The sequence below is a fragment of the Dipodomys spectabilis genome, unplaced genomic scaffold, assembly GCF_019054845.1.
Source record: "Dipodomys spectabilis isolate Male_0828 unplaced genomic scaffold, ASM1905484v1 ptg000219l, whole genome shotgun sequence".
Classification (NCBI taxonomy): Eukaryota; Metazoa; Chordata; class Mammalia; order Rodentia; family Heteromyidae; genus Dipodomys; species Dipodomys spectabilis.
This window is the reverse complement of record NW_024870896.1, coordinates 2248488-2261289: the sequence shown is the minus strand read 5'-3', so window position 1 is coordinate 2261289 and position 12802 is coordinate 2248488. Positions and strand designations below refer to the sequence as shown.

At 56.2% G+C, this 12802-nt stretch overlaps 1 protein-coding gene across 1 annotated transcript in view; it reads left to right on the top strand.

The window, feature by feature from the left end:
- Window positions 1–12802, top strand: part of Coro2b (coronin 2B) — a 64150-nt gene that overhangs the window by 24459 nt on the left and 26889 nt on the right. The window contains exon 2 of the mRNA XM_042697421.1: window positions 6353–6553. Within this exon, the coding sequence (XP_042553355.1) occupies window positions 6353–6553 (201 nt within the window). The remainder of the gene's footprint in view (window positions 1–6352; window positions 6554–12802) is intronic.

Here is a 12802-nt window from a genome sequence, read left to right as displayed (position 1 = left end):
ACGGATGCTGCCTGCTGGGCTGGATGTAGACCCACTGCTGGATGGGTGCGGACTGGCTGACTGCTGGATGGAAGACCTGAGCTTCCTCCGACGAGGAGGGACAAGGAGGCGGCCGTGGAGAGTGCCTAAGGGCTTAGGCAGGGTGTCACCACGCCTCTCTGTGGTGACTGTCCCCCATGAGGCCTCCGCTCACCACCCTGATGCTCCCTTCTTAGACTGAATGCGAGGAGGAGGTTTAAGAATCTTGAGTGCTCCGGGTACCTGCGGCTCACACCTGCAATCCCAGCTACTCAGGAGGCTGAGATCTGAGGATCGAGGTTTAAAGCCAGCCCAGGCAGGGAAGACAGTGAGACTCTTATCTCCAATTAACCACCTAAAAGCTGGAAAGGAGCTGTGGATCAAGGGGTAGAATGCTAGTCTTGAGCACAAAAGCCCCAGGACTAGCATACACATCTACACACACACACACACACCTAGGGGTACCAGGTATAGTGGCATACACTTGTAATCCCTGCAATCAAGAGACTGAGGCAGGAGGATTACATAGCCAGAGCCTCACAGTGAGCCTCTGCCTCAAAAAAACCTAAAAATTAGGGTTGTAGCCTTGTGGGAGGCCAAGGGTTGGATCCCTAGCACTGGAAAAAAAAGAAAAGAAAAGAAAGAAAGAAATCTCAGACAGGATACAGATGGCTCAAAGACGCTGTCCTCCCCAGCTGCCCTACTTCCTTCTCTGGAAAGTTCTAGCCTTCTTCTCAGTCTTATTTATAGATTTCCAAATCCTCCTGTGCCTCCCACAGAAGGTATGAGGCCTTGCTCAAGGTCATGCTGGCCCCTGGGGTCTCAAGAGGCCTGGCCTGCTAAATCCCCTTTGGCCTGGCTGCTGGCTGCTGGAAGCCAGAGGGTCCACTGTGTCGAGGCCCGCTTCACTGCCTGACAGGCCACGAGTGCTTTGTGTCCATCCATGGTCCTCAGCACACCCAGACAGCCCCGGCAGCAATCACCCAGGATAGCTCCCACGTTCAAGGTCTTGGCATGCTGGGGGCCAGGGTCTGGCTCTTGTCTGGCAAGCAAGAGGCTCACGTGGAGGAGGAGGCAGGAGGGGGAGGTGGACGCCGTGTCCCTAACTGCATTTGGTTCTGGAACCAAATCCACACAGCCAGACCGATTCCAACTGTGCAGATCTGGGAAGTGAGGTGTTGGAAGGTGGGTGTGGGGAGCGCATCGTGGGGGTGTGCATGCCGCTTCAGCCTACTCTGCCATCCCAGGTGGCACCCGACTGCCCATCACGCAGGCCGAAGAGAACCAGCGGGGTCAGAGCCGGGCCAGGCCAAGAAGCACTTGGGGAATTTGGACCTCGCCCTTTCAGTCTAGGGCACGGGAGGTGCTGAGGGACGCGGGTATGGGAAGGGGTGTTCTTGTTTTCATTTGGAACCCTGTCTTGCATATTAATTCTGGTGCTGGGGCAAAAAGAGCAAGGACTGACTGATTGTTTGGGTTAGAGATGGCAGAGGAGCCCCGTGGTTCAAGTGGTACTTGAACCAGATCGAGGAGTGGGGTGCGGGGGTTTCAGGAAACAGGAAAGATTGAAGCCAGTGCATGAGCAAGGGTCCGGTGAGCACCAGAGGAGCCAGAGTGGGAGATGCGATGTCTTCCCATCGTTAGGGTGGGGGCCAGGACATAGAGACACAGGGCAGTGAACCCGGGGCACAGTGGTAAAGCAGGGTTTGAACTTGCAAGGCTGCCTTGCCGTCGGAATAGGAGGTTCCTCCTCTGGGGCTAGGTATTTATAGGCAGGGCTTGTCTGCTGAGGAATGAGGTCAGACCCCTCCATTTACAGAGGACGTGACTGAGCCCTGGGTGGCAGCTTCTTAGGACTCTGGCTACCTGGTTTGTGTCTCGCCTGTGGGTTCAGGTTTTCTGGGTGTGGGAAAGCCGAACTGGCTTAGAAGTGGACGAGGACCCGATGGATGACCAGCTCTTGCCCATCTCTGAATGACTGAGACAGACTCGCCTGTGGTGGTGACTAATGTTTATTCTCTGTCACATCGGGTGCACAGGCCTGGCGCATTTCCCCCCTGCGCGCTCCCCCCCCCCCATCCTAACCTCTTGTGGGTTCTTAGACCTGGAACACTGGTTTCACAGTTAAGAGGCCCCTGAGCCTGGAGAAAGCAGGTGGTTAGCCCCCACGGCCCACGGCCCAGCGCTCCTCGCCAAGCAATGGAGCTTGCCAGTCTTTCTCTGACAGCTTCCTGTGCCCTGGTGGGTTGCCCCCTGGGATTTGTGCCCACCCCCGCCAAGCAGCCAAAGCATCTCCCCAACCCCCCCCCCGCATGTGGACATAGCCACGAATGAGCTCCCCGCACCCAAGCCCTTGTGTATGGACACAGCCACGAGCACCCACACCTGAGTCCAAGATGGGAAAGCAACGCTGCCCGTGTGCTTTTTTGGTGATCCAGCTATAGAAGCAAATTTCATCATCACCTGCTGGATATGATAAACCATTTCTGAGAGGTGAGGACGGGGTGTGTGGGGCGGATGTAGTGATTATCCCAGAGGAGGGGAAAGGCCAGCTTCCATTTCTTGAGAGGCTACAAGGGCCCTCAGCTGTAAAATAGCAGCTGCTTCCTTCCGGGCTCTCTCTCTCAGAGGGAGCCCCACGTGGCCCAGGGCCCCAGCTAGGGGATGCCAGGAGCCGTGCCCACAGCCAGAGAGAAAGGCCAGAGCCTCTTCCTGCCCCTCCCTGCAGCTGGTACCCAGCAGAGCCCAGCAGGGCCCTCTCCTCCCTCTCCAGGTGAACTCCTGGGTTTGTGGGAGAAGGAGGGAAGATGGCAGCACACTTCTAGCTAGGGTGGCAGAGCCAGGGGTAGGTTCTGACCCAACACCCCCGTCCATTGGCTGATCTGTTCTCTTGCTCTAGCTATGCAGTTCCATTCATTCATTCCTTGTTCCACAATGCCCTTGGACCCTTTCCAGGGGAGGGAAGCGCACAACCTCCCATGGCAGCTTCCTTTTCCGTCTCAGGCACTTCAATCAGTCCAAGAGGCCTCCCTTAGAGGGAGCGCAAATGTGGCACTCATTGGTTCTGAGAGGTTCAGGGAGCCACCGCCATCTGGGCGAGGCGTAGCAGGGGAAATGGCCGGTTTTCATGTCCCCGTTCACTCACTGTGCAGACGTCTGGGCAGCAGCGCGCTTGCAGCCAGATGCGACCCTTGGGCCTCTCTGGGCACACAGGGCGGCGGCATCTGTACCCACAGCCCACAGCAGCTGAGCTCAGCCCTCAGTGATGGAGGTGGGAAGAACTCCGCTTTGGCCGCGGTGTTCTGAGCCTGGCCCAGTCTCTAGGCCTGTGGCCTCCACCCTCTAAAATGAGCAAGCTCTGGCCAGCTGGCCTCCTTGTCAGAGGGCTGACCAGTGCTTGCTCGCCCATCTCCTCGCCTCTCCCTTCTCAGAGGACAGATCAGTCATGGAGAACTTTCAACCCAAATGGAGAAAGAGCTTTGGACTCAACTCATTTATTCTATTTTTATTTTTGTTGTTGTTGTTATTGTTGTGAGGCTTGAACTCAGGGCCTACTCTGTCTCTGAGCTTTTCTGCTGTAGGCTAGCGCTCTACCACTTTGAGTCACAGCACCACGTCTGTTCTTCTAGTGGTTCATTGGAGATAAGAGTATCTCTCAGACTTTTCTACCCAGGCTGGCTTTGAACCATGATCCTCAGATCTCAGCCTCTTGAGTAGCTAGGATTCCAGGCGTGAACCACCAGCGTCTAGCTGGACCCAACTCTTAAAATGTTTATAGGAGGCACAGGAACAACTTTGGTGAGGGCCTAAGGTCAACCAGACCTAAATAGCTAGGATGTCTTATGAGACAGTGGCCTGGTATGTTCAAAAGGTCGGTGCCATTGTAAAGCCACAGGTAGCTTTCATGTTGTTGAACAAAAGAAGCAACAGAGATTGTTCCAGACCACAGCCATAGCACCAGGCCACATTGGCGCCGCCTGGGGACCCCAACCACTGGCACTGCACAGAGAACCTGGAGTCCCTGATCACTGGGCTCAGGCACTTGGGTTCTGATGGGCTGAGCTTTCCTGTCCACCTCCACTAGACTGGGCGCCCTCCAGGAGGGGCTGGGCTGACACTAGGCCAGGAGCTTGGCAGGGCTTCTCCACCTCCAAGGCCCTACTGGGTGGACCAGGAAGATGAAAGGGAGAGGGAGGGTCATCAGCCCTGCCCTGGCACAGAGGCCTGTTTCCATCAGGGAAGGCCACTGGGGGTGGAGGGAGAGCAGAAGCAGAGGTGTTAGTATCCACTTCTGAGACCTGGCAGGAAGGAGTTTGCAGGCCAGAGCAGTGCTGGCAGGGAGCAGGTCAGGGAGTGAGCAGGTTCCACACATGTATGGGAATGGTGGAATCTAGAATGTTCTGCCTGGAAGGGAGGGATACAGATGTTTTTTCTTTGATTTGGTTCCATTGACTCCAGGGTGCCTGTAGATCGGGTGTGCACTGTTCTGTCTTCCTAATGCAATTAAGCACATGACCAGCATCATCTCTGTGCCCTGGGAAGGGGCCTTGAGTGACCCCCTGAAGCCCACTGTGGGAATTGGTGATGCCATCGGTGAGGCGTTCCAGGGCCGCTCTCCCCAGCGTGACTTCATGCAGATGTTTGCGAGCACAACTCATTGGACAGAGAAGGCATTTGGGGGTGGAATTCCATGTGGGCAAAGGTAGGGAGGAGGGGAGGAGTGAGCTGAGGGACGATGGGCCTGCAGGAGCAGAGGAGAGCCTGGGAAGGGGAGAAGGAGCTGGCGCGGGAGGGAGGGGAAGGGATTTGCTGAAGATGAGATCTCCTGGAAGACGTTGACCTTCCTGGACTTCTGTGTGGCCCAGCTCCCAACTGTATTTCAAGCAAACGCAGAGTTTTGGATTCGAATTCTCCAAGCTGATTTCTTAGTCCTGTGGTGCTGTTTCTGTCTGGGAACTCAACGAAGACATTTGCTTGCTTTCTGTCCTAAGATGGTCAGGAGGCCCCGGGGTCTATCCGATCTTGGCAGCGGGAAGATCATAATTGAGGGTGTCTGGAGTTTCTTAGCACTTACAGAGCTCTGGGCTCTCTCTGCAGGGCTGCATCACATAGGGCTTTCCTATTGGGGTGTCACCTGCAGCAAGGCTGGACTAGTCCCCCTTATCCCCCCCCCGCCACGCCGTCTCCCCCCCCACCCGCCACAGCCAGAGCCAGAGCCTGAGAGCGGGGCCTGCTGGCCTCTGGGAGACTTTCGTCCAGGCTGGACAAGGAAACAGGAGGAGGGCAAACTTCAGGCTGCCTTTCAGTGTGCCACTTAGAGGGTGGTAGGGCCACCAGACCAACTTGCTGGTGGTGGGGTCCTGTCCACAGAACTCTGAGCTCAGTGAACCTGAGCTGGGACCCCAAAACCTGGATATGTAGCAAGTGACATTGGAGGCCCAAGTGCTCTACCCTGCTAAGTGGTTTTATTACAGGTGCGTTGTGGGCCCCTGGGATGTGCCGCAAAGGCCACCTGGCATAGTCTCCGCTTCACACGGCCCTCTCTGCGGCTTACTTAGGTCACGTCACTGAACCACTCGGTGTCAGAGGACACTCTGTAGAGCCATACAGTTTCTGAGGTGCTGCTGTAGGTTAGAAATTGTGTTGAAGCCAGGTGCTGGTGGCTCACGCCTGTCATTCTAGCTATTCTGGGGCTCAAGGTTCAAAGCCAGCCTGGGCAGGAAGGTCCATGAGACTCTTATCTCCCATGAACCACCAGAAAACCGGAAGTGGCGCTGTGGCTCAAGGGGTAGAGCACTCGCCTTGAGCTGAAGAGCTCAGGGACAGCGCCAAGGCCCAGAGTTCAAGCACCACGACCGACAAAAGAGAAGAAGAAGAAGAAATTGTGTTGAGAATCATAAGAGAAGGTGACAATGTGGGAAGGGCTGCCCTGTTCCACCTCTGCCACATGTCACTCCCGGACTGTATGGAGCACGTGCCCTACGTATGCCCTTCGTGAGTCCTGCACCTGTCCTGTGTGTATCCCACACATGTCCCATGTCTGTCCTGCATGTGTGGCTGCCTTTCTGTTGAAAGACACGTTAGGACCTCACTCTTTCTGGAAGGTGGCTGAGCGTGTAGAGCCAAAGCGGGCAATGTGCAAGCATGCGCCCACTAGACTTTCCTCCTGAGGCCTGCAGAAGGCCCGTCCCCTGCCATGTCCCGAGGGTGGGCACCCCCGGCTCAGCTCTGCGCGCCCAGCACAGTGCTCAACCCACTGCCCCGTGCAGTGCCCAGCGCAGGCACTTCCTGAAGCGGTGGCCAGCCTGACCCATGTCTCCCTGGCCCCTCACAGATGTCCTGGCGTCCGCAGTACCGCAGCTCCAAGTTCCGGAACGTCTACGGGAAGGTGGCCAACCGGGAGCACTGCTTCGATGGGGTCCCCATCACCAAGAACGTACACGACAACCACTTCTGCGCCGTCAACGCCCGCTTCCTGGCCATCGTCACGGAGAGCGCAGGAGGCGGCTCCTTCCTGGTCATCCCCCTAGAGCAGGTAGGAGGCCTGGGCTCTCCTGGGAGCCGGGAGATTGGACATGGCTTTCCACAGTGCGCCCCAGGGGGGCCTGGGATGGTCTCTGCCCTGGTGTCCGCAGCCTCCTTCCAGGGGTGGACACACTGGTCCAGGGCCAGCATCCACAGCTTGGCATCCTGCCTGGCCTTCTGCGTTGGTTCTGGAGGGATGCAGACGCCGCCGTGGGGGGCACGGGGTACCTGGGAAAGTGGTGCTGGATTCACAGCCTCCTGCCTCTGTCTGCACCTCTGCCTTTGGGGCTGCTCACGTGAACGTGGCTCAGCCCAGATCTGGTGATGTTAAAGCTGTGGACACTCAGGCAGAGGCCGCAAGGCCCCATGGGAGATGGTGTGCCTCAGGACAGCGCCGCTGCTGTCAGCCCTACTCGTGTATGGCTGAATCCCCCTCCTGCACTCACCCCACTCCCGCTGTGCTCAGATGCTTGAGCAGGGTGAAGGGGACTCCTGGTTCCTGAGATGCCCCCAACAACTGCTGTGGGGCCCGACTTGTGGTTTTCCCCCATAGGGGTCTGAGGCAGGTCTAGGCCAGGCCCTCCTTCCCACCAGAGGGGCAGTAGCTGACCCCGAGGACAGGGCCTGGCAGGCAGGGCTCTGAGGACCAGCGGCTGGTGAAGGTATGGGTGTGGAGGGGGAGGCAGGGAGGGGAGGGGAGGGGCCTGAGGCTGATGAAGGCATGTAGGGGGGTGGGGAGCAGGGGGGAGGAGACAGCCATCTGACTTCCTCCAGGTGTTGGTAGCTCTGCTGGCTCTTATGCCCCACAGAGGGGTGGAGAAGGAGTAGGGCGGGGACACTGTTGATTAGAGCCCTGTCTAGGCCCTCCATTTATCCAGCAGCAGGAAGAAGAAGGAATGACTCCCAGGAAAGGGCGGGGACACTGTTGATTAGAGCCCTGTCTAGGCTCTCCATTTATCCAGGAGGAAGAAGAAAGAGTGACTCCCAGGAAAGGGGAGGGTCGTTTATCTTCAGTTTCCCTCCTTCACACAGAAATCTCCCCTAAAAGAGCTCTGTACATTCGTGAGCACACTGAAAAGACTTTGGCCACTTCCCGAGGCCCCTGATGGGTCTTTGCACTTTGGTGAGGAGCGGTGAATGTGTGATATTCTGCCCTCTGCAAATCGGCAGGCCACAGAAAAGGTCTCCTTTGTGTTCTTTAAAAAAAAAAAAAAAAAAGGCTAGGCATGTGGCTTAGTAGTCACAGTGCTTGTCTAGCATGCATGGAGCCCTGGGTTCAATTCCTCAGTACTACATATACAGAAAAAGCTGGAAGTGGCACTGTGGCTCAAGTGGTAGAGCCCTAGCCTTTGAGCAAAAGAAGCTCAGGGACAGTGCCTAGGCCCTGAGTTCAAGCCCCAGGACTAGCCAAACACACACACACACACACACACACACACACACACACACACACACTCACACACACACACACACACACACACACTCACACACACACACACACACACACATACACTCACACACAAAACCCCTCCCCTGTCTTCCTTTCTTGCTTCTTTGAGAGGTTCTGGCAGAGGAAGGGAGAACTTGCAGCACCCCAACACCCCCTGCCCAAGGTCCCACATTCTAGAAAGCTCAGAATTTTTCAGGAGCCATCCCACCCAATTCCCTCAAAGCCAGCTTGCTAGGACTACAGCTTTCATGATTTAAAACATCTGCAGGTAGCCATGTGCTGGTGGCTCATGCCTGTTATCCTAGCTACCCAGGAGGCTGAGATCTGAGGATCACGGTTCAGCCCAGGCAGGAAAGTCCAAGAGACTCTTATCTCCAATAAACCACCAGAAAGCCAGAAGTAGTGCTGTGGCTCAAGTGATAGAGCGCTAGCTTTGAGCTGAAGACTGAGGGACAGCGCCTAGGCCCAGAGTTCAAGCCTCACGACTGACTAAAAAAGCCAAACAAAAACTCTGCAGGGCACAGCCCTAGCCAGAGGTTTGGGGACATTCACCCTGGTCCAGCCACCCATCCTCTGATCAGCAGGGAGGACCATCCCCATCTTCTACCAGGAGAAACTGGGGCTGCAGAGGCACTCAGGAGCAGGAGCTGGACCCCATGACCTTTCACTGCCAGGAAGCCGGCCAGTGCCCCAGCCTGGCTGCCAGCAGATCCCGACAGAAGGGACTTGTCCTCAGCTCTTGTTCCGGCTGCTGCTGTGAAGGCCGGAGCCTGGTTTTTCCTAGTTAGCATTCAGCTCCCGGCTCTGCCTCTCTGGAGAAGACATTAAGCTGCAGATGGGGTACAATCAGCACCCTGATTGCCTGGCCCTGCTCAAGGGGGCTGAGGAAGGTGTGAGCCACCAGGCACACTGCCCAGAGGCCTCATTAACCACAGGTCTCCCTGGGTGCTCAACCTGAGGCTCCAGAGCCCAGGCTGAGAAGATCAGGGAGGAAGTACAGATGGAAAAAAAAAATCAGAGGCTCAGAGAAGTCATGACTCCTTGGAGGCTGCACAGCACATGAGTGACAGAGGAGAATTTGAATTCAGGTCTCTCTCCCAGCTGTACACCTGCCTGCCTCGCAGAAGGGGTGGGGAGAGGCCTTTGTCTACACTCCTTGTAGGATCGATGCACAGCACCAGCTTCCTTGAACCCTTGATGTGCCAGCCATACCCATCCAAACCTATGGGCGTGCTATGCTTGCTGTCCCGGCTTTTCTAACTGTGGAGTCACAGCCAGAGGCCGGTGGCCTCTAGCTCCCAGTGTGTCCGAGGCTGATGGATATTAAAAAGAAGGGTGAGGGGAGGCCAGCCCAGTCCTAAGAACTATCACAAAACTGGACGTCCTGCGGTCCAGAGCCTTCACCCCCACTTCAGGCCTCAAGCGCTCCCTAACAGTTTGGAACACCTCCTCTGCTGCCCCCTAAAGAGCCCCAAATCTCCCCTCTCCCGGGGAATTCAGAGTCTTCCCTAAATCCATTTTTCAGATCTTTCTTCAATTGCTCTTTGTTCTCCAAGCTGCCTTCCGCTTGGTGTGATTTGCATCTCAAAGCCTGTGACAGGCTGTACAGTAAGTGACTGGGGGGGGGGGGGGATGAGAGAGAGAGGAGAGGGGGAGAGAGGAGAGAGGGAGAGAGAGAAAGGGAGAGGAGAGAGAGAGGGGGAGAGGGAGAGGGAGGGAAGGGGAGAGAGGGAGAGGGAGAGGGAGGGAAGGGGAGAGAGGGAGAGGGAGAGGGAGGGAAGGGGAGAGAGGGAGAGGGAGAGAAAGGGAGAGGGAGACGAGAAGTCATGACTACTTTATTCAGTTTGTCGAGGCAGGAGATTGACAGCCTTGCTCTGTGGTTTTCCCTTTTTTGGAAGAATGGCTGCTTATTTTTTGAGAAAAGCAAAGGCAGATGGTTCAGCAGAAATCAAGCGTGGCTCTCTTGTTTTGCTTCCAGTGCATGGGGTCCGGCTTCCTCTGGTTTGGGGGGGGGGTAAGATCCCAGGGCTAAGAGATGCAGCACTGGCTGAGGGGGACCAGGAGAGCCTGGACCCCAACCCACCCCTCTGCAGCACTGTCCTGACTCCATTCTTCTCCTTCCAGAAAAAAAAAAACAAAACCCAGCCTGGGAACTGAGAACTCTAAATCTGGGTTGCGTCCTGATGCTGCCCCGGCCTCCAGCCTGGACCCGCAGCAATTCCCAGACCATTCTGTCTACTCCCCCTTTTCCTTTTGAAATCTCAAGCCCTCTCCTCAGACAGAAACCATCCTGTGCCTCAGTTTCCCCATTTGTAAAAATACTCAGGGTACTTTTTCTCGGAGTTCTCTGGTGATTCACTAAGGTGCTATCTTTAAAGCCCTGAGCCACAGCCTGGCATACAGCGTGTGTTCAATACCCAGGAGCCATGGCAATGCCAGACGCTCCTGCCTGACCCCTTTCTGCTCTGCCAGTTGGCCCCTGAGCTGGGCTGGGCTGTGCTGAGCTTTGAGTCTACAGCCAGCCTGGAGGAGTCTTGTGTTTGCCTTCTTACTACCATCTACGTTGTCACTGCCCCATATCTGCCAGGCACAGCTTCACCAACCTAGACAGAAAGCACATGGAAGAGAAGCCACGCTGCCTGGAATGGGAAGGGGGTGTGGGGGGCCCCCCGCCAGGGGTCAGGCTGAGGTGGTTGCCCAGCTTGAGTGTTGCCATGGGAGGTGTGTGGAGGGCCTAGGCCCACCTGAGCCCTGCGGTGCCATCCGAGGGTAGTGAGTACATTGGTTAAGTTCAGGATGGAATGCCAGGAGTCCGTGCCCTGATTCAGCTCCCAGCGAGGTCTGTACACAGGAGCCATCATCTCGGCTCTGGGACCAAGCTGGAATCGCACGTGAAGGCTTTGTCCGTCTTCTGCCTATAACAAGGGTTCCAAGATCACCTCTACTTCTTCTCGCTAAGGTAAGCTCCAGCTTGGAGAAAGAGAGGGACAGTAGGAACTGGGCATCTAGCTGGTACAGACAGAAGGCCAGGCCATTGAATGGGCATGAGTTGGACAGCCTGGAGCCACACGATGCCCCTTGGCCCACCTCCCCAGGCCCTAGCTGCAGTGTGATGTCAATGCATCACGGGTCACAGGACCAACAGTTACGGTATGGAGGCAGAGATGGAGACCATTTTTCCGAGAGGATAAAGGATAAACCAGACTAGTGCCAGAAAGGATTCGGAGGGTGAGGGAGGGGAGACTCTGGTTTTTATACAAGCTGGTTCCATACAAGAAAATCAGGTCATTAATCAGAAAGGCAAAGGTAGGGGAGGGAAGCAGGGGAGAATGTCAGCTTCAGGCCTGGTGGACAATTTCCACCTTGTTATCCATCCACATACCCACACCTGGTCTGCCCGAAACCTGCATCCCAGCAGACAGCCTTGCCTAGACACATTCTGGCTAAATAGCTCCAGGAAAGTCTTCTCGGAGAACATAGTTACCAGGGAGGGGCAGCTGGGTCTACATCACCTGCTTGTACCAGGACAAATCCCAGCCTCCAAGAGGAGACAGGTCCCGTGCCAGCTTGCCCAGTGTGCCGGGCCCCTTTCTAGGAATGCTGCACTGCTGTTTCTGAGTGCAAAACCTCCTTCTCCACGGCTCCTTTGTCTTGGGGCCCTGCTCTGGGTTAGGGCCATGGCTGGGTATGAGGAGGCATTCTGCATTCAGTGTAGAATGAAGCCTCTGGCCTGCCCCACCCCTCCCCAGGCCTGGGAGAGAAGAGGCAGACACTCCCGGTCCCGCTGGGCCTGCCCAAGGGACCCCCAACCCCACATGGGCCATGACTCCAGTGTTCCAGGGCGTAGACAGGACATAGGTGCCCGAGGGGCATTAAGACTGGGTCTAAAGCGCCTGTCTTGAAACAGAGCATCTCCTAGTCCCAATAGGGCCTGAGGCCTTGGCCAAGCCCCCTACCCTGGTCTTTTTCCAGCAGCTTCCAGAACAAAGGCTTCCTGTGTGCCTGGCCTAAGAAACCCCAAGCTTGGTCCAGTCCTCCAGGGCTGCAGCCATTTCCTGATGGCCTCCTCTTGTCCCAGCCCCTTAAAGGTCGCCTGCAAGGGGGTGGGGGGAGGGAGGAAGGGGTTGTTCAGATCTTCCACAGTCTCGGGGAAATAAGAGCTGCTCTGTGGCATCTCCAGGCCGCTCTGCGCTCCACCCTCAGCCCAGACCTTGATTTTAGTTGCTAAGCAACCTGTGCCTAAGTTTCTAAGTGGGTCGACAGGTACCAGGGCAGTGGGGGGGGGGGATAAGGGGGGGAGACAGTGCTTTGAACTTGGAAATTTACAGATGGGAATTCTGAGGCTCAGAGAAGGTAAGAGACCAGGACAGCAATGTCTTCAGTGTCCCATTCTATCACCACCCCCCCTCCACTCTCAACAGGAGAGGTAACTGAGTGGCAGCAGCCTTTTGGGGCCTTCCCTAGAGAAACATCAGCTGCCCAGATGAACAGCTGGCACTCCCAGACCTGTTATCTTGGGCGAGTTACCGAATCGGTTGGTGCCTCAGTTTCCCCAACCGCAAAACGGAGACATGCTTTCCCCTACTCCAAGGCAGTTCTGCTGTTCAGTGAGGTTATAGAACGCTAGGAGGCGCCTGGCCCAGCCTCTGCTCACATTTGGTCTCGGCTCCTGACCTGTCCCCTGCCCCAGCCTCTCTTTCCCCTTCCCCCTGCATACGCCTTCGTATCATGACAAGTCTTTCTCTGTTTTATGAGGTCAAACGTTAGCTTTAAACCGGGCGCTGGTGGCTCACGCCTGTAATCCTAGCT